The 21,102-nt window shown below is 52.6% G+C and overlaps 1 protein-coding gene across 1 annotated transcript; it reads left to right on the plus strand.

Moving 5' to 3' along the window:
• Positions 1-744: 744 nt before the first annotated feature.
• On the plus strand, positions 745-19,001 carry LOC148813349 (uncharacterized). Its single transcript, XM_088907966.1, has 10 exons — positions 745-769; positions 1,075-1,143; positions 1,285-1,289; positions 1,686-1,779; positions 3,570-3,577; positions 4,187-4,435; positions 5,077-5,212; positions 10,078-10,410; positions 12,811-13,077; positions 15,906-19,001. The coding sequence occupies exons 1-10, from the start codon at positions 745-747 to the stop codon at positions 16,283-16,285; spliced, it is 1,566 nt and encodes a 521-aa protein (XP_088764092.1). The 3' UTR covers positions 16,286-19,001.
• Positions 19,002-21,102: the final 2,101 nt, after the last annotated feature.

A 21,102-nucleotide genomic window follows, 5' to 3' on the forward strand; every position in this document is an offset into this window, starting at 1 on the left:
ATCTGCTGGTTTACTACAAAAACCTTTCTGATTTTAGTAATTTCATCAGAGTAAAGTACCAATATTTGGTTGACGATGTAAAAGCATTCTCTACTGGTGTCTCATCCTTGACAAAGGTAAAGAGAACACAAATAATCTCATAATTTCGACTTTTGGGGGGTACCTGGTTTTTGGTTAGCTTTGTGAAACCACAATTTTGAAATCCCATTTGGAAAACACCGTCCAAAAAAGCACTTGTAGTGCATAGCAACGTTCACCAAGGAAGCGTTGGTTAACCCGGAATTCCCGTCTCAGAACTGGGCAAGAAATACTGATCGTTGCCAGGTTGAGCCGCTTTAAAATGTCTTGTATTCCTGTCATGTACTGTCCGACGGCTGTGTTCAAACCCTGGGCGCTTTTTAAGAGCTTCGGTGGTCTTTTCTGCCCTCTCCGTGTGGATCGTGTATAAAGAAATAGATTAAGTTGGATGGCCGAGCTCCTGGATGGTTTTTTTTTATGCGTTTATTTCAAGGGCTCGCTTCCAAGCAAGCTCACACAGTCTGTTGAGACGAGCCGTGTAAAAAACCACACAAGTGTGTCGACGACAGTTTCTGCACGGAAACTAGCCCAGATAAGGAAAATGAGACCCTAAAGGAGGGATTGCAGTTCTGGGAGAAGGAGTCGGGAGCAGGAGGAGATCGGGGACAGACAGATCGTGTTGGACACACGCTTCCCCGTGAAGTGACTGCAGAGATAAAAGGAGAAATGGACGCGAAACTGGAGCTCCCAGGTGAGTTGTAGCGTAATGTACAATGTACAAAAGAATCAAGTATATATATTTTTTTTTTCGGGTTCGGCGAGGGCTGACACAGTGATCCAGCCTCTCGTTGGGATAAAAAAAAAACGGCGCTTTTATTTTTCGGACGAGCGGAGAAAGAGAGAGAGAGAGAGAGACGGAGAGCGACGCCCCCAGCCAGCCAGCCAGCCTGACAGACATATCCCATCCAGCAGGGCGTCAGCTAAGGTGGTCGTAAAATAACCCACTGCCACCGAGACGTAGCGGCTGCCGGCCCCGGTACGCGGAAACGGGTCCAGGGGCGCCCGTCCGGCAGAACCGCTCGGGGTCCCGGTGCCAGAGACCCCAACAGCTGGCGGCCCTGGAGGGTTTGTCGCGGAGCCGCCAGCTGCCCCAAAACGATTGCATTATTATATGCATGTCATGCGTTATTCCAATGACTTGATTTGGCGCACGGCTGGTGTGTGAGATCGCTGAGGCCCCTCCCCACCTCCTTTTCTGCGCTTAAGGAACAGTACCGGTTCGATTTTGATTGGTCTTTTTTTTTTATTTTGACTTGGCTTACATTAAAGGGCCCCCAGTCATCCCAGTCACAAACTGTTGTCCCTCCTCCCGTCCGGTAAACGGTACCGAAGCATTCGGTCCAAGTCCAGCAGACTACGGCACAGCTTCTACCTCCAGGCAGTAAGACTGCTGAACAGCCCACCTGCAGCTCCTTCAGCGGATCACCTGTAATGCCTACAGGGACACACTCTTTTCACTGTGTTCAGCATAACTGCACAACTTGGACATAACGTACCGCACACCCCCTGGACAGATCGCAGCTCTATTCACATTGAGCCCGGGGGGAGTTAATTTTATTCCGTTTCTACTGCGCTCTGATGGTCACGGTCCCCCTCCTCTCCGCCAGAGGGCGCTCCCACCTCCTCGCATCAGTTCTCTTAATGACGGCCGGCGGCATCGCCTGGTGTGGATTACCTGGTCAGACCGCGTCTCGACCGCAGGTCACTGTAATCTACTCAGCTGTTTCCAGTTAAGGAGCATTCGGTCAGAGCCTAACGGATTAAGGGACAGCTTCTTCCTCCAGGCAGTAAGACAGCCTGCAGCTCCTTCAGCAGATCACCCGTGATGCCTACAGGGACACGCAGTTTTCACTGTATTCAGCATAACCGCGCTACTTGTATATACTGCACACACCCTGGACACATCGCAGCTCTACTCCTATTGAGTTTTATTCAGTTCCTATTACGTCCATTATTATGTAACCTCAATTTTGCGATTTGGGGGTTTTGGTGACTTTGGTACGACTCGTGCGATTTCTTGTGAACGGACATTTCCGTGCCGGCAACTACTGCTGCACGCCGCGTTGCTGTGCATTTGACACACAAATAAACCGTGCGAGCTTTTGAGAACAGCTCTCGGCAGCAACACAGGGGGCCGCTGTCTGTATTTTTATGCCCACGTTTGAACTCGCCGGTTAAAAATCCGCTACGTCGCACATTGCCGGGCTCGGGGCTCGGTGCCGGACCTGCTTCCACACACGGAAAACGCAGAAGCTTCCCTGTATGATCGTTATGGATCATAGAGGGAAGCAGAGGGAGAACATGTGTTCCATGAAAGGCTCCGTAAGAATTCTCTCTAAAAGGGGTGACATGTATCTGTGTGCGCCCACAAGTCATCACGAAACCGTGAGGGATTCTTCTGGCTTGAAGGACGATCAGAAAGCAGTACTTCCCGCAATCTAAGACCTGTCTCGAGATGTCAGCGCTCTTAGTGCTCAGATTCCCTTGACGCGTTCTGGAACATTGCTCTGTGAAAAAGGACGTACTTCTCCCCTCTCCTCCTCTGTGGGCTACGGGTGCTCTTCTTTTCCGTCTTCGCTAGGGATGTTCAAAGAAGGCTGACTTCTCATAACAATAATCGCTGACACTTCTAGAGCGCTTTCCTGGACACTCCACTCAAAGCGCTGTACAGGTCAGGGGGGGGAATCCCACTACCGCCACCAATGTGCAGCCCCCCCACCTGGATGATGCGACGGCAGCCATAGTGCGCCAGAACGCTCCCCGCACACACACCAGCTCTCAGTGGGGAGGAGAGCAGAGGGATGAAGCCAGTTCAGAGAGGGGGGTTATTAGGAGGCCATGATTGGTGAGGGCCCATGGGAAATTTGGCCCTACTCTTTTCGAGAAACGCCCTGGGATTTTTAATGACCACAGAGAGTCAGGACCTCGGTTTTACGTCTCATCCGAAGGACGGCGCCTGTTTACAGTCTAGTGTCCCCCGTCACTATACTGGGGCATTAGGACCCACACGGACCGCAGGGTGAGAGCACCCCCTGCTGGCCCCACTAACACTTCTCCCAGCAGCAGCCTTAGTTTTTCCCAGGAGGTCTCCTCTCCAGTTTACTGACCAGGCTCACACCTGCTGAGCTCCAGTGGGGGGCTGCCAGTGGTGAGTTGCAGAGTGATATGACTATTGATTTTAGAGCCTTTAGTTTAAAACTGTGTGTGTTTGTCTAGCCACCTGAATGTTTGTCCTAAGTACCTCAAGCAACATGATGGGACAAAAGACCAAATGTGCGTTCAAGAACATTACATTTTTATATTATAGTATGGGGGTACTTTTGTAGAGAAATTAAAATGTTTGGATACGCCTGAGACCCTGTGACAAGGCTGTGTGTGTTTTGTTGTTCTCTTCTCTTCTGATCCTTCTGTTTCTCTGTGTATTAGTTTATTTTTTAAGTTGACTCAAAGCCCGTGTTAAAGATCTTGTTCCCTTGTCCTGTGTTTTTCAGGGTCGGAGGTCAGTGCTTTCCCTGACGCTGGGGACAGGGCTCCTCTTGAACAGCAGCACAGCGAGGAGGAGCAGGAGTGGGGCTCCCGTCTGATGCAGGAGACAGAGCTGGCCGCCGCACAAGGGAAAGAGACACTGAGTGAGCAGCAGCAGACAGAGAGCAGACAGAGGGTGGAGGATCTGGACTCTGTGCCCGTGATGAAGAACGAGCCTGAGAGAGAGAGACACCTGGGCTCTTAGTATGTGCTGATTTTACAGAGAAGATTAATAATCTTGACAAGAACAATATTACACAAGGTTGTAATGAGCTGGGCCGTGTCTCTGTACAAGAGCACAAGGAAGAGCTGGGTGAGTTTAATCTTACAGAGCAGGACATGGAGCCCGGACGCGGGGGGGGGGGACCGTTCGAGGAGAGAGCAGTCCGGGGCGGATGAGCCAAGAGAGAAACCCCAGCAGGACCATGGGATCGGGGAAGGGCCAGCCCGGCGCTGGGCTCCGACGAAGCGGACAACCGGTCACTCTGCCACGCGTGAAAGAGAAGCATTTCGCGTGCAGCCAGTGTGGGAAAGGTTTTAGTCAGGCAAAGCCACCCAAAATGCCGCCGGCTCACTCACACAGGAGAAAGACCCTCCTGCTGCCCGCTGTGTGGGAGGAGTTTTAGTCGATCGAGCCACCCTGAGGGTCCGCCAGCGCGTCCACGCGGGGGGGGGAGAGGCCGTTCCGCTGCGGTCAGTGTGGGAAGAGTTTCAGCCCCTCGAGCACCCTGAGGGTCCGCCAGCGCGTCCACACGCGGGCGAGAGGCCGTCGGGCGGCGGTCACCGCGGGAGGACTTTTCCCCCTCAGGTCCGGCCCTTGAGAGAGTCGCCGGTACGTCCACGCGGGGGGGGGAGAGGCCGTTCCGCTGCGGTCAGTGTGGGAAGAGTTTCAGCCCCTCGAGCACCCCGAGGGTCCGCCAGCGCGTCCACACAGGGGCGAGAGGCCGTCGGGCAGGAGACAGAGCTCGCCGCCGCACAAGGGAAAGAGACACTCAGTGAGCAGCAGCACACAGAGAGCAGACAGAGGGTGGAGGATCTGGACTCTGTGCCCGTGATGAAGACGGAGCCTGAGACAGAGACACCTGGGCTCTTAGTATCTGATGGCTGTACAGAGAAGATGAATCATCTGGACACGAACAATATTACACAAGGTTGTAATGAGCTGGGCTGTGTCTCTGTACAAGAGCTCAAGGAAGAGCTGGGTGAGTTTAATCTTACAGAGCAGGACATGGAGCCCAGATTGATTGACCCTGCAGATAAACTAATCCGTGCATACATAAACTAAAGTCATCCATGAACTGAAATATCTTAGCTCTCTTCTTTTGTGTGCATGGCATGTATAGTCTTGTGCTTGAGCCTTGAGTGTGGGAAGAGTTTCAGCCCCTCGAGCGCCCCGAGGGTCCGCCAGCGCGTCCACACGCGGGCGAGAGGCCGTCGGGCTGCGGTCACCGCGGGAGGACTTTTCCCCCGCAGGTCCGGCCCTTGAGAGAGTCGCCGGTCCGTCCACGCGGGGGGGGGAGACGCCATTCCGCTGCGGTCAGTGTGGGAAGAGTTGCAGCCCCTCGAGCGCCCCGAGGGTCCGCCAGCGCGTCCACACGGGGGAGAAGCGGTCAGTGTGGGAAGGGGTTTAGTCACCCGAGTGGCATAAAAGTCCATCAGCGCGTCCACACGAGAGAGGGAACCAGTCGGTTGCAGGCGCTGGGGGAAAGACGTCAGCACGTCGGGCGGGTTGAAACCTCACCAGTGTGCTCCTGCAGGAGAGTGACCCTCGTCTAAGGGTTTCGGTGTCCCGTTCGTAAAGCCCTCCTCTTAAGGACGCTCCGGCCCTTCCCTGATTTCTACTCATCCACCACACCTGCTCCCCCCTTCTTATGGCCCCCCCCCCCACTGGAGCTCAGCAGGTGTGAGCCTGGTCAGTACCCTGCGGTCCGTGTGGGTCCTAATGCCCCAGTATAGTGACGGGGGACACTAGACTGTAAACAGGCGCCGTCCTGCGGATGAGACATCAAACCGAGGTCCTGACTCTCTGTGGTCATTAAAAATCCCAGGGCATTTCTCGAAAAGAGTACGGGTGTCACCCCGGCGTCCTGGCCAAATTTCCCATGGGCCCTTACCAATCATGGCCTCCTAATAACCCCCCCTCTCTGAACTGGCTTCATCCCTCTGCTCTCCTCCCCACTGAGAGCTGGTGTGTGTGGGGAGAGTTCTGGCGCACTATGGCTGCCGTCGCATCATCCAGGTGGGGCTGCACACTGGTGGCGGTAGTGGGATCCCCCCTGACCTGTCAAGCGCTTTGAGTGGAGTGTCCAGAAAAGCGCTCTATAAGTGTAAACAATTATTAGTATTACTGATATTACCAGAGAAGTGTCAGAGAATAAAAAGAGCTCTCATTTGACTTTTTTGTAATCATTTTATTTTCTATTTTTAGACATAAACATAAAACAATCCCAAGCACGTGAAATATTAGTTCAGTACTGTTGGATACAGAATACACTACATATGGATTTATTATTTCAGAAGGCACGCATATTTCTAGTAGCTGTTTAAATCCCTTCCCAAGACTGGATTGTCTTTGGGGGACTTGTCTCATTTTACTCAAAAGGATCTGCAGCGCTATTTTTATGTTTCAGGGTTAGGAAGAATCTGCCTTGATGAGTGCATTTCAAACCACAACAGAAGTCAAACGTACACAGTTACTAGGAAAAACCTCCAATTTACATCGCAGATTTCCAGGTAGGCGCAGCACCATATTGGGTGATTCAGAACAAGTGAACAAATTTCCCAGTGATGTGTTGCGGCCTTATTATATTGTAAACAGTCTTGTAAATACATCTTTCTTCATCCAACAGAAGTATTGCCCTCGGTTTTGAAGCGGTTTTGGAGACAAACACTGAAGTGGGACATGTATAGATCTCGCTTATCCAGCATCACAGTATCGCCACTTACGCACAATGTGAGAGGTGTTGCTGGGGTCTGTTAATTTGGCCCTCAACAAAAGTGACACTAAGATACCATAAAGCTGATCTGCTTTAGCAGCCCCAGTGGCTTAACGCTACACAATGCACAACACCCACAAACAGGATAAAGCAGACCAATGTCTGCTGCACATCAAAGGACAGAACTTCGAGCAAGACAGAGCAGGACAGGAAGTAATTACATATCAAGGAACAGGACAAGCACTCAGATTTTGAACCAAACTTTCTTCTGACTGTATATATAAGAGCTGGGAAACCCTCGCAGGTTGTCTGTTCTGTGGGGCAGACCCGGCGCGCCTGTTGTCGGACTTATTGAGCCCAATAAAACTGAATCTGCACAAGACCAATGGAACATTTCTGAGGTGAAATGTCTGCTGCACTTATTCGCTCGTCCATCCTATTGCATTACAGTGACTAGCGAGCAGGAAGGGCTCCATTCGGGGGGACTCGGATGTGAGGCTTGCAGTACTTGCACAAAGTTCATGCTTTTCTGCTTAATGATTGCGGGGCGATATGGCAGCTGGCCAACATAGCGAACAAAGAACCATTTTGTCTTTTTTGTGCGTGTGTGAAATACTCCAACACGGAAGAGCCTTTTGGTCGAAATTTGGAGGGAGAATGTGACGCAGCTGCCCCCCATGGTGAGCCTACTCAAAAACTGTACAGAGCATCACAGCATCCTGTTAACGGCGCGCCAGCAGCCAGATCACCCTGCAACTCCCAGCTGGCAGCCCCCCCCCCCCCCCCCACTGGAGCTCAGCAGGTGTGAGCCTGGTCAGTACCTGGAGGGGGAGACCTCCTGGGGGAAAACTAAGGTTGCTGCTGGAAGAGGTGTGAGTGGGGCCAGCAGGGGGCGCTCTCACCCTGCGGTCTGTGTGGGTCCTGATGCCCCAGTATAGTGACGGGGGACACTGGACTGTAAACAGGCGCCGTCCTGCGGATGAGACGTCAAACCGAGGTCCTGACTCTCTGTGCTCATTAAAAATCCCAGGGCGTTTCTCGAAAAGAGTAGGGGTGTCACCCCGGCGTCCTGGCCAAATTTCCCATGGGCCCTTACCAATCATGGCCTCCTAATCACCCCCCTCTCTGAACTGGCTTCATCCCTCTGCTCTCCTCCCCACTGAGAGCTGGAGAACTGGATTACGATAAACCTGGGAAATGTCCTGCTTACAGTTTTGCTCCACAAAACTGTAAGCAAGACATTTGTTGCCTCTATGAATTGGCTACATCCCTCTGCTCTCCTCCCCACTGATATCTGATGTGTGGGGAGAGTTCTGGCGCACTATGGCTGCCGTCGCATCATCCAGGTGGGGCTGCACACTGGTGGCGGCAGTGGGATTCCCCCTGACCTGTCAAGCGCTTTGAGTGGAGTGTCCAGAAAAGCGCTATATAAGTGTCAGCAATTATTATTAATTACTATTTTACTTTATACTGTATTAGATGCCCTTTTTCGTCACACGTACAGTGTTTAATGTAACTTTATGTAGTATTACACAGCACCTAAAATTTGAATCTAAAAGTATTGCGCTGTCCGGTTTGCCTCCGCGTGTATCCTGTACGTACACCACGTACGCGCACGCGTCGCCATTATTACAATTTGAGGTTTAAAGTTTAAAGGAGCGGGATATTTCAAAATGGCGTTCATCACCCACAGCTCTCAAATACCATCTCTCTCCCTCTCTCTCATTCATCGTTAATTTTCAAACTCAAAGTCTAAAACATTTCAACTTCGCGAGTCGGTTACAGTCATCACACACCGTCCGCACGCAGAAAACGTACGCTACTGCAGACTTCAGCACTCAGGTCTGGCCCTCTGACCGCTGAAACGCCGAGGAACGGCGTTTTCCCCAGGAGGTCTCCTGATCCAGGTACTGACCAGGCTCACACCTGCTGAGCTCCAGTGGGGGGCTGCCCCAAATTTCCCAGGTATGCCCAGCGCCATGTTTGGCGATGCAGAACGAGGCAACACAAGCTCTGGTTTTGCGGTGCCGTGTGTAGGCCCTGTGACATCGTAAAGAAGCAGGCTCTTGAATCCATCTTTTCTGATCCAACAGAAATATCGCTCTAGGTTTCGAGACGGTTCTGCCGACAAATACTACTTACTTGTTAACGCTGAACGCGGATCAGTTTGGACCATTTCTGCTACATGAAACGTCTGTGGCACAGCCCGCACTTGCTCGCCCCTACATCACGTGACATTAGTCCTCACGGTGACTAGCGAGCAGGAAGGGCTGCTTCACGTCACAGCCCAAGGGAACTTGAATGCGAGTTTGCGACAACAGGGCGACTTAACGGTCCTTTCGTGGAGTTCGCGATTTTGAGCTTAATCCGCAGGTTGTCCATTTTTTTTTTTCCCCGAGAGCGGTGATGAATTTAGTTTGTTCCCAGGCTTTAATAACCCATCTGAGAAACTGGGACTGCAGTTCCCCTTTTGAAGTCGGAAAAGGAATATGCGTGAAACTAGCACCAACTGTGGCTGAAAAGCTGATCGACACGTTTGTGTTCCCCCTGACCTGTCAAGCGCTTTGAGTGGAGTGTCCAGAAAAGCGCTCTATAAGTGTCAGCAATTATTATTATTATTATTATTATTATTATTATTATACTCTTACTGCGTTTGAAACGCGCTCATCGGCGACAATTATTGCAATTATTGGAGAGTGACCCTTGTCTAAGGGTTTCGGTGTCCCGTTCGTAAAGCCCTCCTCTTAAGGACGCTCCGGCCCTTCCCTGATTTCTACTCATCCACCACACCTGCTCCCCCCTTCTTAGGCCCCCCCCCCCCACTGGAGCTCAGCAGGTGTGAGCCTGGTCAGTACCTGGAGGGGGAGACCTCCTGGGAAAAGGCTGCTGCTGGGAGAGGTGTTAGTGGGGCCAGCAGGGGGCGCTCTCACCCTGCGGTCTGTGTGGGTCCTAATGCCCCAGTATAGTGACGGGGGACACTGGACTGTAAACAGGCGCCGTCCTCTGGATGAGACGTCAAACCAAGGTCCTGACTCTCTGTGCTCATTAAAAATCCCAGGGCGTTTCTCGAAAAGAGTAGGGGTGTCACCCCGGCGTCCTGGCCAAATTTCCCATGGGCCCTTACCAATCATGGCCTCCTAATCACCCCCCTCTCTGAACTGGCTTCATCCCTCTGCTCTCCTCCCCACTGAGAGCTGCTGTGTGGGGAGCGTTCTGGCACACTATGGCTGCCGTCGCATCATCCAGGTGGGGGCTGCACACTGGTGGCGGTAGTGGGATTCCCCCTGACCTGTCAAGCGCTTTGAGTGGAGTGTCCAGAAAAGCGCTCTATAAGTGTCAGCAATTATTATTATTATTATTATTATTATTATTATTATACTCTTACTGCGTTTGAAACGCGCTCATCGGCGACAATTATTTTTCACCTTGCGTCCCTGGGGCGTAAGAAAATGAGCTGTAATCAGGAGTTTTCTTCAGGGATAGACAGGGCGTCCTCTCTGAGGTAGAAAACGCCTGACGTTTCCTGCTGTCTCCTTAGGTGTCACGCCCCCTCTCTCGGATCCCACCGTGAAATTCGGGGAGACGGCCTCTCTCCCCTGCGACGGGTCGGCCTACAGGCGTCTCCCCGCGGGGCAGATCTACTTCCTGTGGCAGACCCCGACCCAGAAGGTCTTGTTCTTCCACGGGGGCCGGGGACGTCCTCAGGCGGGTTTCGAGGGCCGGGCTGAGGTGTCGCCGGAGCGGGCTGGGCGCGCCGACTTCTCCCTGACCCTTCGCGACACCTCGTTCGAGGACGACGACCAGTACGAGTGCATCTTCATCCGTCAGGGAGAGCAGGCCTTCCTGGGGAAACAGAGGCTCCGCATTTCAGGTACAGACGTCTGCGCCCGGCGGCTTTCTCACTCGCCTACTCTGTGTCCGTCCTCCCAGGCAGGCGCTCTGTTAATTAAAGCTCGTTAATTGGATCCAGCAAGACGCAGCTGGGTGAGATTCTTCAGTCGGGACGGGAGGTGCCACTTTACACAGAGGGTGGTGGGGGTGGGGAACAAGCTGCCCAGTCTTGTCTTTGAAGCCGATAGCCTGGCGTCTCTCCAGACGCAGCTGGGCGAGCTCCTCCTGTCAGGGCAGGAGGCTCTACTGTACACTGAGGGGGGTGGGGAACAAGCTGCCCAAACTTGTTTTTGAAGCTGATAACCTGGCGTCTCTCCAGACGCAGCTGGGCGAGCTCCTCCTGTCAGGGCAGGAGGCTCTACTGTACACTGAGGGGGGTGGGGGTGGGGAACAAGCTGCCCAGTCTTGTTTTTGAAGCCGATAGCCTGGCGTCTCTCCAGACGCAGCTGGGCGAGCTCCTCCAGTCAGGACAGGAGGCTCTTCTGTACACAGAGGGGGGTTGGGGTGGGGAACAAGCTGCCCAGTCTTGTCTTTGAAGCTGATAACCTGGCGTCACTCCAGACGCAGCTGGGCGAGCTCCTCCTGTCAGGGCAGGAGGCTCTACTGTACACTGAGGGGGGTGGGGGTGGGGAACAAGCTGCCCAGTCTTGTTTTTGAAGCTGATAACCTGGCGTCACTCCAGACGCAGCTGGGCGAGCTCCTCCTGTCAGGGCAGGAGGCTCTACTGTACACTGAGGGGGGTGGGGGTGGGGAACAAGCTGCCCAGTCTTGTTTTTGAAGCTGATAACCTGGCGTCACTCCAGACGCAGCTGGGCGAGCTCCTCCAGTCAGGACAGGAGGCTCTTCTGTACACAGAGGGGGGTGGGGGTGGGGAACAAGCTGCCCAGTCTTGTCTTTGAAGCCGATAGCCTGGCGTCTCTCCAGACGCAGCTGGGCGAGCTCCTCCAGTCAGGGCAGGAGGCTCTACTGTACACTGAGGGGGGTGGGGGTGGGGAACAAGCTGCCCAAACTTGTTTTTGAAGCTGATAACCTGGCGTCTCTCCAGACGCAGCTGGGTGAGCTCCTCCAGTCAGGGCAGGAGGCTCTACTGTACACAGAGGGGGGTGGGGGTGGGGAACAAGCTGCCCAGTCTTGTCTTTGAAGCCGATAGCCTGGCGTCTCTCCAGACGCAGCTGGGCGAGCTCCTCCAGTCAGGGCAGGAGGCTCTACTGTACACTGAGGGGGGTGGGGGTGGGGAACAAGCTGCCCAGTCTTGTCTTTGAAGCCGATAGCCTGGCTTCTCTCCAGACACAGCTGGATGAGATTCTTCAGTCAGGAAAGGAGGCTCTTCTGTACACAGAGGGTGGTGGGGGTGGGGAACAAGCTGCCCAGTCTTGTTTTTGAAGCCAATAGCCTGGCTTCTCTCAAGACGCAGCTGGATGAGATTCTTCAGTCAGGAAAGGAGGTGCCACTTTACACAGGTGGGGGTGGGGCACAAGCTGCCCAGTCTTGTCTTTGAAGCCGATAGCCTGGCTTCTCTCCAGACACAGCTGGGTGAGCTCCTCCAGTCAGGACAGGAGACTCTTCTGTACACAGAGGGGGGTGGGGGTGGGGAACAAGCTGCCCAGTCTTGTCTTTGAAGCTGATAACCTGGCGTCTCTCCAGACGCAGCTGGGCGAGCTCCTCCAGTCAGGACAGGAGGCTCTTCTGTACACAGAGGGGGGTTGGGGTGGGGAACAAGCTGCCCAGTCTTGTCTTTGAAGCCGATAGCCTGGCTTCTCTCCAGACACAGCTGGATGAGATTCTTCAGTCAGGAAAGGAGGTGCCACTTTACACAGAGGGGGGTGGAGGTGGGGAACAAGCTGCCCAGTCTTGTCTTTGAAGCTGATAGCCTGGCGTCTCTCCAGACGCAGCTGGGCGAGCTCCTCCAGTCAGGACAGGAGGTGCCACTTTACACAGAGGGGGGTGGGGGTGGGCAACAAGCTGCCCAGTCTTGTTTTTGAAGCTGATAGCCTGGCTTCTCTCAAGACGCAGCTCGGTGAGCTCCTCCAGTCAGGACAGCAGGGTCTACTGTACAGAGAGAGGGGTGGGAGAGGGGAACAAGCTGATACCCTGGCTTCTCTCCAGGCACAGCTTGGTGAGCTCCTCCAGTCAGGACAGGAGGCACTACTGTACACAGAGAGGGGTGGGAGAGGGGAACAAGCTGATACTCTGGCTTCTCTCCAGACACAGCTGGATGAGCTCCTCCAGTCAGGACAGGAGGCACTACTGTACACAGAGAGGGGTGGGAGAGGGGAACAAGCTGATGTACTACATAAGTACCAGCTGTGCCGCAGACGTTTCGCTCAGAGGCGCGCGCTCACTTCCCGCTCGCTCGTCGCGGCACCTTTGCCGTTCCCAGGGCACGAGGAGGAGCTGAGGGCGCGGCCCGGGGGAGACGCCTCGTTCCCGCTGCGCACGCGGGCCGCCGTGCAGGTGCTCTTCCCCAACTCCTCGGCGTGCGACGTGGCGAACGGCACGGCCAGCTGCCCGGGGCCCTACGGGGGGCGTGTCTCCGTGGGCGGGGGGGCGCTTACCCTGCACGGGCTGAGCGGAGCCGATCAGGGCGTCTACGTGGTCCGGGACCGGCAGGGACGGAACATCACCACGGTCCTCCTCACGGTGGAAGGTGAGTGACGCGCCTGGTGGGGGAGGTGCCGGGTCTCTCCTGTGATCCTTGTACTGGGTCTGGAGTGTCCCTGCAGCAGCACCCTTTAGTGACCTCTCCCTGTGCTGATTGGCCAGCAGCCAGATCGCCCTGCAGCTCCCAGCTGGCGGCCCCCCCCCCCTCCCACTGGAGCTCAGCAGGTGGGAGCCTGGTCAGTACCTGGAGGGGAGACCTCCTGGGAAAAACTAAGGTTGCTGCTGGAAGAGGTGTTAGTGGGGCCAGCAGGGGGCGCTCTCACCCTGCGGTCCGTGTGGGTCCTAATGCCCCAGTATAGTGACGGGGGACACTGGACTGTAAACAGGCGCCGTCCTTCGGATGAGACGTCAAACCGAGGTCCTGACTCTCTGTGGTCATTAAAAATCCCAGGGCGTCTCTCGAAAAGAGTAGGGGTGTCACCCCGGCGTCCTGGCCAAATTTCCCATGGGCCCTTACCAATCATGGCCTCCTAATAACCCCCCTCTCTGAACTGGCTTCATCACTCTGGTCTCCTCCCCACTGAGAGCTGGTGTGTGTGGGGGGAGCGTTCTGGCGCACTATGGCTGCCGTCGCATCATCCAGGTGGGGCTGCACATTGGTGGCGGTAGTGGGATTCCCCATGACCTGTCAAGCGCTTTGAGTGGAGTGTCCAAAAAAGCGCTCTATCAGTGTAAGCAATTATCAATAATTAGCATTATTATCCAGGCGGGCACCACATATTGGTGTTGGTGGTGGAGGGGAGTTCCCGTTATCGGTAAAGTGTAAGGAATGATTACTGTTAGTGACACTCCAGATCTGGTAGTTTTTAGCACTGGCTCACTGTGAGACTTCACCAGTGTGCCCCGAGGGAGAAACCATCCTGCAGACAGCCGGAGCCGAGTTCTCCAAAAACTTCCTGAGGGACAGGCTCTCTTTCTGGTTCTGGAGTGTCCCTCCAGAGCGCCCTCTTGTGGCCACTCCCAGTACTGACACTCCAGATCCTGCTGCAGCAGCAGCAGCAGGGAGGTATTGGGAGGTATTGGGAAAGGGTAATAATAATAATCAACTTAATTTTATATAGCGCCTTTAAAGGTGGCTTCTCAAAGCGCTTTACAGGATGACAACAATGATAAATAAGAAGAATACACCAGATAAAACACAATGACAACACACAGAGGAGAGCGTGGATGGTGGTACTAAGAGAAGCAGAGGGGTGAAGAATGGATCCAGTTCAGTAAAGGCTCTTCTGAAGAAGAGGGTTTTGACTCTGGATTGGCAGGAGTTTAGAGAAGGTGACTCTCTGATATCCTTGGGGCAGAGAGTTCCAGAGCTTGAGGGCACAACAGGAGAAGGCCCTGTCACCCCTAGAGTGTAGACGGGCTTGGGGGGACAGTAAGGAGGGCAGAATTTGAAGAGCGAAGGTTGCAAGGTGGGGAGTAGGGCGATGATAGCTCAGACAGGTACTGAGTCGCCAAGCCGTGCAGAGCCTTATAGGTGAGCAGGAGGATTTTAAAGTCCACACGGAATTTGACCGGAAGCCAGTGCAGGGACTCCAGGATAGGAGTGATGTGATCATTTGCACTAGACCTGGTCGGGATTCTGGCTGCTGAATTTTGGACAGACTGCAGTTTGTTCAGAGTAGATTTAGATACCCCAGCGAGTAGAGCAGTGCAGTAGTCAATTCGGAAGAACACAAATGTGTCGATCAGCTTTTCAGCCCCAGTTAGTGACAGCAGAGGGCGTAGTCGAGCGATGTTTCTGAGGCGAAAAAAAAGATGTTTTGACAATATGCTGCACATGTGGGTCGAATGTTAAGCCAGAATCAAATATCACCGCCAGATTTTTCAATTTAGACTGAAGCTCAAGTACAGAGGGACAGTCAGGAGAGCAGAATTTGAAGAGCGGAGGTTGTGAGGAGGGGAGTAGGGCGATGATAGCTCAGACAGGTACTGAGTCGCCAAGCCATGCAGAGCCTTATAGGTGAGCAGGAGGATTTTAAAGTCCACACGGAATTTGACCGGAAGCCAGTGCAGGGACTCCAGGATAGGAGTGATGTGATCATTTGCACTAGACCTGGTCGGGATTCTGGCTGCTGAATTTTGGACAGACTGCAGTTTGTTCAGAGTAGATTTAGATACCCCAGCGAGTAGAGCAGTGCAGAAGTCAATTCGGAAGAACACAAATGTGTCGATCAGCTTTTCAGCCCCAGTTAGTGACAGCAGAGGGCGTAGTCGAGCGATGTTTCTGAGGCGAAAAAAAAGATGTTTTGACAATATGCTGCACATGTGGGTCGAATGTTAAGCCAGAATCAAATATCACCGCCAGATTTTTCAATTTAGACTGAAGCTCAAGTACAGAGGGACAGTCAGGAGAGCAGAATTTGAAGAGCGGAGGTTGCGAGGTGGGGAGTAGGGCGATGATAGCTCAGACAGGTACTGAGGTGCCCAGCCACGCCGAGCCTTACAGGTGAGCAGGAGGATTTTACAAGTCCACACGGAATTTGACCGGAAGCCAGTGCAGGGACTCCAGGATAGGAGTAATGTGATCATTTGCACTAGACCTGGTCGGGATTCTGGCTGCTGAATTTTGGACAGACTGCAGTTTGTTCAGAGTAGATTTAGATACCCCAGCGAGTAGAGCAGTACAGTAGTCAATTCACACGGAATTTGACCGGCAGCCAGTGCAGGGACTCCAGGACAGGAGTAATGTGTGGAGAAGGAGAGGCAGAATCATGCAGGAGAGCCGATGTCGCGGCCACGTTCATCTTTGCTGCTGCCGCTAGCTGCCAGGCTAGTCCCGCGTGGGCGCATAAAACTCTTCTTGTGTCTCTGCAGACGTCCCTCCCTCCGCCTTCTGGTACTGGATCCTCATTGTCATCCCGGCGGTGGTGGCTGTACTCCTCCTCGGCTCCCGGCCGCTTCTGCTCGTCCGGCGGGGGGCAGCCAACCCCCTCTGCCCCGGAGGCCAGGATCTCGACACCCAGAAGCCTCTGCCGCCCTGGAAGAGGCGCGGAGCTCCGGGCGGCGGGAGACCGCCCAACTCGGGACCGCAGAGCCGGGAGGAAGACGAGAACCGGTCTCACACTCCCGACCCCCTGCTCGGCCACCGCGCCGGAGAGCTGGACGAGGAGGACAGGGAGACCCTCAGTGAAGGGGAGGACCGCGATACCCTGTCGTCCATCTTGGACTGCTCTGACATTTCGAACTATCGTTAACCTCCCCCTCCTACCTTAAATACTAAATACTAGTATACTATATATATATACTGATACAGGTTGAGAATCCCTCATCCAAAATTCCTGGGACGAGAAAGTGTTGCGGATTTCGGATTGTTTCGGATTTCGGAATATTTTCATATTTAAAATGGGACAGCGTGGGGGGGGGATAGGACCCACGTCGAAACGCGATATCCTTTAACATTTCCTGATATAGCTGATAAATCACTGCGAGCCGGAACGTTCCGGATTTGGCAGGTTTTCGGAGTTTGGGAATTTCGGATGAAGGATTTTCATGTCGTTTTCTACGCATTTTCAATCATTCCCACTGCAGCAGGTCCGAGAAACTCGAGGGGGAGGGTACGTCGTCGATGACATCACTGGGAGCCGGAACGTTCCGGATTTTGGAGGTTTTCGGAGTTTGGGAATTTCGGATAAAGGATTTTCGTGTAGTTTTCTACGCATTTTTAATCATTATCACTGCAGCAGGTCCGAGAAACTTGAAGGGGGAGGGTACGCCGTCGATGACATCACTGCGAGCCGGAACGTTCCGGATTTGGGAGGTTTTCGGAGTTTGGGAATTTCGGATAAAGGATTTTCGTGTAGTTTCATACGCGTTTTTAATCATTACAACTGCAGCAGGTCCGAGAAACTTAAAGGGGGAGGGTACGCCGTCGATGACATCACTGGGAGCCGGAAAGTTCCGGATTGGGGAGGTTTCCGGAGTTTGGGAATTTTCGGCCTGGATTCGTGCCTGACCTGGTCCTGAGTGAGTGTGACATTTCCCAAAGAGCTGAAAGGCAGGTGGGGGAGAGCATTATCAGAAACAGGCAGGGCGCCATTTGTGGAAGTATCATGTGTGGTTCTAGTACAAATGAAATGGTCAGTCATGAACTGCCATTCATAGTCACAAGGTGACCAGAGCTGTACTTATATAATAATTGCTGACACTTATAGCACTTTTCTGGACCCTCCACTCAAAGCACTTTATAGGAAAGGGGACTCCCCCTCCACCAGCACCTGGACCAGTAGAGTCAGAACGCTCCCCGCACACCAGCTCTCAGTGGGGAGGAGAGCAGAGGGATGAAGCCAGTTCAGAGAGGGGGGTTATTAGGAGGCCATGATTGGTAAGGGCCCATGGGAAATTTGGCCAGGATGCCGGGGTAACACCCCTACTCTTTTCGAGAAACGCCCTGGGATTTTTAATGACCACAGAGAGTCAGGACCTCGGTTTGACGTCTCATCCGAAGGACGGCGCCTGTTTACAGTCCAGTGTCCCCCGTCACTATACTGGGGCATCAGGACCCACACGGACCGCAGGGTGAGCGCCCCCTGCTGGCCCCCACTAACACCTCTCCCAGCAGCAACCTTAGTTTTTCCCAGGAGGTCTCCCCATCCAGGTACTGACCAGGCTCACACCTGCTGAGCTCCGGGGGTGGGGGGGGGCTGCCAGTTGGGAGCTGCAGGGTGATATAGCTGCTGGCAAGAAAAACACCCTCTAACACTGTGCTGGAATTCTGGGACTTGGGACTGAATTCAATCTGAATTATTTTCCCCTTGTAGTGGGGGATACAAAAAATGTGATTAATCTAATGACTTCTGCACTCAGTTCGGTGTTCCGTTTTTTTTTTCCCCAAAGTCGTTAGGCCAAGCATCAATTAAAAAATGGCTCGGCGGGGCCCGTTTTTGGACTGGACGGGTGCGGACACCCGCCGCCCTTGGTGTAAAGTAGCGCCTCCTCTCCTGCCTGACGGATCTCATCCAGCTGTGGCGTGAGCCGGGGGCGCCGGCTTCAACAGCACGTCTGGGCAGCCTGTTCCACTCACCCACCACTCGGAGTGTACAGTAACGCCTCCCCTGCCGAGCTGTAAATCTGCCGGCTTTCTCGGAAAGTGTTCATTTTCGAAATGTGTCGCTGAGACGTCTTGTCTGCCATCTGAGATTTTCTCTGCTTTTTATATCCCTAAACCCGTTTCGGAATTAACAACTGCTATACCCGTTTGGGTAAACAAAATGATCAGAGTTCACCGAGCACTGTTTACGACTTGAGCTCTTTAATTAGGGGCTCGTGTTTTGTCCACGCTTACTTATGGGATGGGGTGTGAGCGTACGTGTTTTTTTTACGGTATGTCACTTTAGCAGAAATGTTGTTTTCTGGCACCTTTCTGGCAGTGGTATGGAGGCACGTTTTAAATGTTGCAATTACAATCGGTTTCTTGTTTGAAATGTTTTAATAATAATAATTGCTTACACTTCTAGAGCGCTTTTCTGGACACTCCACTCAAAGCGCTTGACAGGTCAGGGGGAATCCCACTACCGCCACCAGTGTGCAGCCCCCACCTGGATGATGCGACGGCAGCCATAGTGCGCCAGAACGCTCCCCACACACACCAGCTCTCAGTGGGGAGGAGAGCAGAGGGATGTAGCCAATTCATAGAGGCAACAAATGTCTTGCTTACAGTTTTGTGGAGCAAAAAACTGTACTGTACAATGTGTGGACATTTCCCAGGTTTATCGTAATCCAGTTCTTGCTATGCTTGGGGCGAGGGTCTCTGCGAACTGTGTACATGTTTTGTTTTTTTTAAAGCTGAATAATGTGAATATTCAAAACTGCCTGACACACCTGTGAGCTGGACTGCATTGTGTTCAGGTATTCGATTCGGAGTGCTGAACTGTTGCCTGTAGTGTGCTGTACTAGTAAAAACTCTGTACTGAACTCTCAGGTGTACTGTGCTTGATTGCTCTGACACACCTGGGTGAAGAACTCTAAATATGTACAGTTGTACTGAACTCGGTACACTGTACTATAATACTCGGACACATCGGTGTACAGGATTCTCAACTGCGCGGCGCTTGAATAATTAAAGGCAGTGTGATCAGTGTGCTGTGCTGTTTTTTTATTACTTGATGACAAACGGTATTCCGAACCCTTGCCTGTGGTATACTTGAATACTCGATGACAAAGCGGTATTCCGAACCCTTGCCCGTAGTATGCTTGAATACTCGATGACAAAGCGGTATTCCGAACCCTTGCCTGTAGTATGCTTGAATACTCGATGACAAAGCGGTATTCCGAACCCTTGCCCGTAGTATACTTGAATACTCGATGACAAAGCGGTATTCCGGACCCTTGCCTGTAGTATACTTGAATACTCGATGACAAAGCGGTATTCCGAACCCTTGCCTGTAGTATGCTTGAATACTCGATGACAAAGAAGTATTCCGAACCCTTGCCTGTAGTATACTTGAATACTCGATGACAAAGCGGTATTCCGAACCCTTGCCTGTAGTATACTTGAATACTCGATGACAAAGGACTATTCCGAACCCTTGCCTGTAGTATACTTGAATACTCGATGACAAAACGGTATTCCGAACCCTTGCCCGTAGTATGCTTGAATACTCGATGACAAAGCGGTATTCCGAACCCTTGCCCGTAGTATACTTGAATACTAGATGACAAAGCGGTATTCCGAACCCTTGCCTGTAGTATACTTGAATACTCGATGACAAAGCGGTATTCCGAACCCTTGCCTGTAGTATGCTTGAATACTCAATGACAAAGCGGTATTCCGAACCCTTGCCTGTAGTATGCTTGAATACTCGATGACAAAGCGGTATTCCGAACCCTTGCCTGTAGTATGCTTGAATACTCGATGACAAAGCGGTATTCCGAACCCTTGCCCGTAGTATGCTTGAATACTCGATGACAAAGCGGTATTCCGAACCCTTGCCCGTAGTATGCTTGAATACTCGATGACAAACCGGTATTCCGAACCCTTGCCCGTAGTATGCTTGAATACTCGATGACAAACCGGTATTCCGAACCCTTGCCTGTAGTATGCTTGAATACTCGATGACAAACCGGTATTCCGAACCCTTGCCTGTAGTATGCTTGAATACTCGATGACAAAGCGGTATTCCGAACCCTTGCCCGTAGTATGCTTGAATACTCGATGACAAAGCGGTATTCCGAACCCTTGCCAGTAGTATGCTTGAATACTCGATGACAAAGGAGTATTCCGAACCCTTGCCTGTAGTATGCTTGAATACTCGATGACAAAGCGGTATTCCGAACCCTTGCCCGTAGTATGCTTGAATACTCGATGACAAAGCGGTATTCCGAACCCTTGCCCGTAGTATGCTTGAATACTCGATGACAAAGCGGTATTCCGAACCCTTGCCCGTAGTATGCTTGAATACTCGATGACAAAGCGCTATTCCGAACCCTTGCCCGTAGTATGCTTGAATACTCGATGACAAACCGGTATTCCGAACCCTTGCCTGTAGTATACTTGAATACTCGATGACAAAGCGGTATTCCGAACCCTTGCCCGTAGTATGCTTGAATACTCGATGACAAACCGGTATTCCGAACCCTTGCCCGTAGTATGCTTGAATACTCGATGACAAAGCGATATTCCGAACCCTTGCCCGTAGTATGCTTGAATACTCGATGACAAAGCGGTATTCCGAACCCTTGCCCGTAGTATGCTTGAATACTCGATGACAAAGCGGTATTCCGAACCCTTGCCCGTAGTATGCTTGAATACTCGATGACAAAGCGGTATTCCGAACCCTTGCCCGTAGTATGCTTGAATACTCGATGACAAAGCGGTATTCCGAACCCTTGCCTGTACTATACTTGAATACTCGATGACAAACCAGTATTCCGAACCCTTGCCTGTAGTATACTTGAATACTCGATGACAAAGCGGTATTCCGAACCCTTGCCTGTAGTATACTTGAATACTCGATGACAAAGCGGTATTCCGAACCCTTGCCCGTAGTATGCTTGAATATTCGATGACAAAGCG

This window comes from Atractosteus spatula (assembly GCF_055471065.1).
Source record: "Atractosteus spatula isolate fAtrSpa1 chromosome 10 unlocalized genomic scaffold, fAtrSpa1.hap1 SUPER_10_unloc_1, whole genome shotgun sequence".
Classification (NCBI taxonomy): Eukaryota; Metazoa; Chordata; class Actinopteri; order Semionotiformes; family Lepisosteidae; genus Atractosteus; species Atractosteus spatula.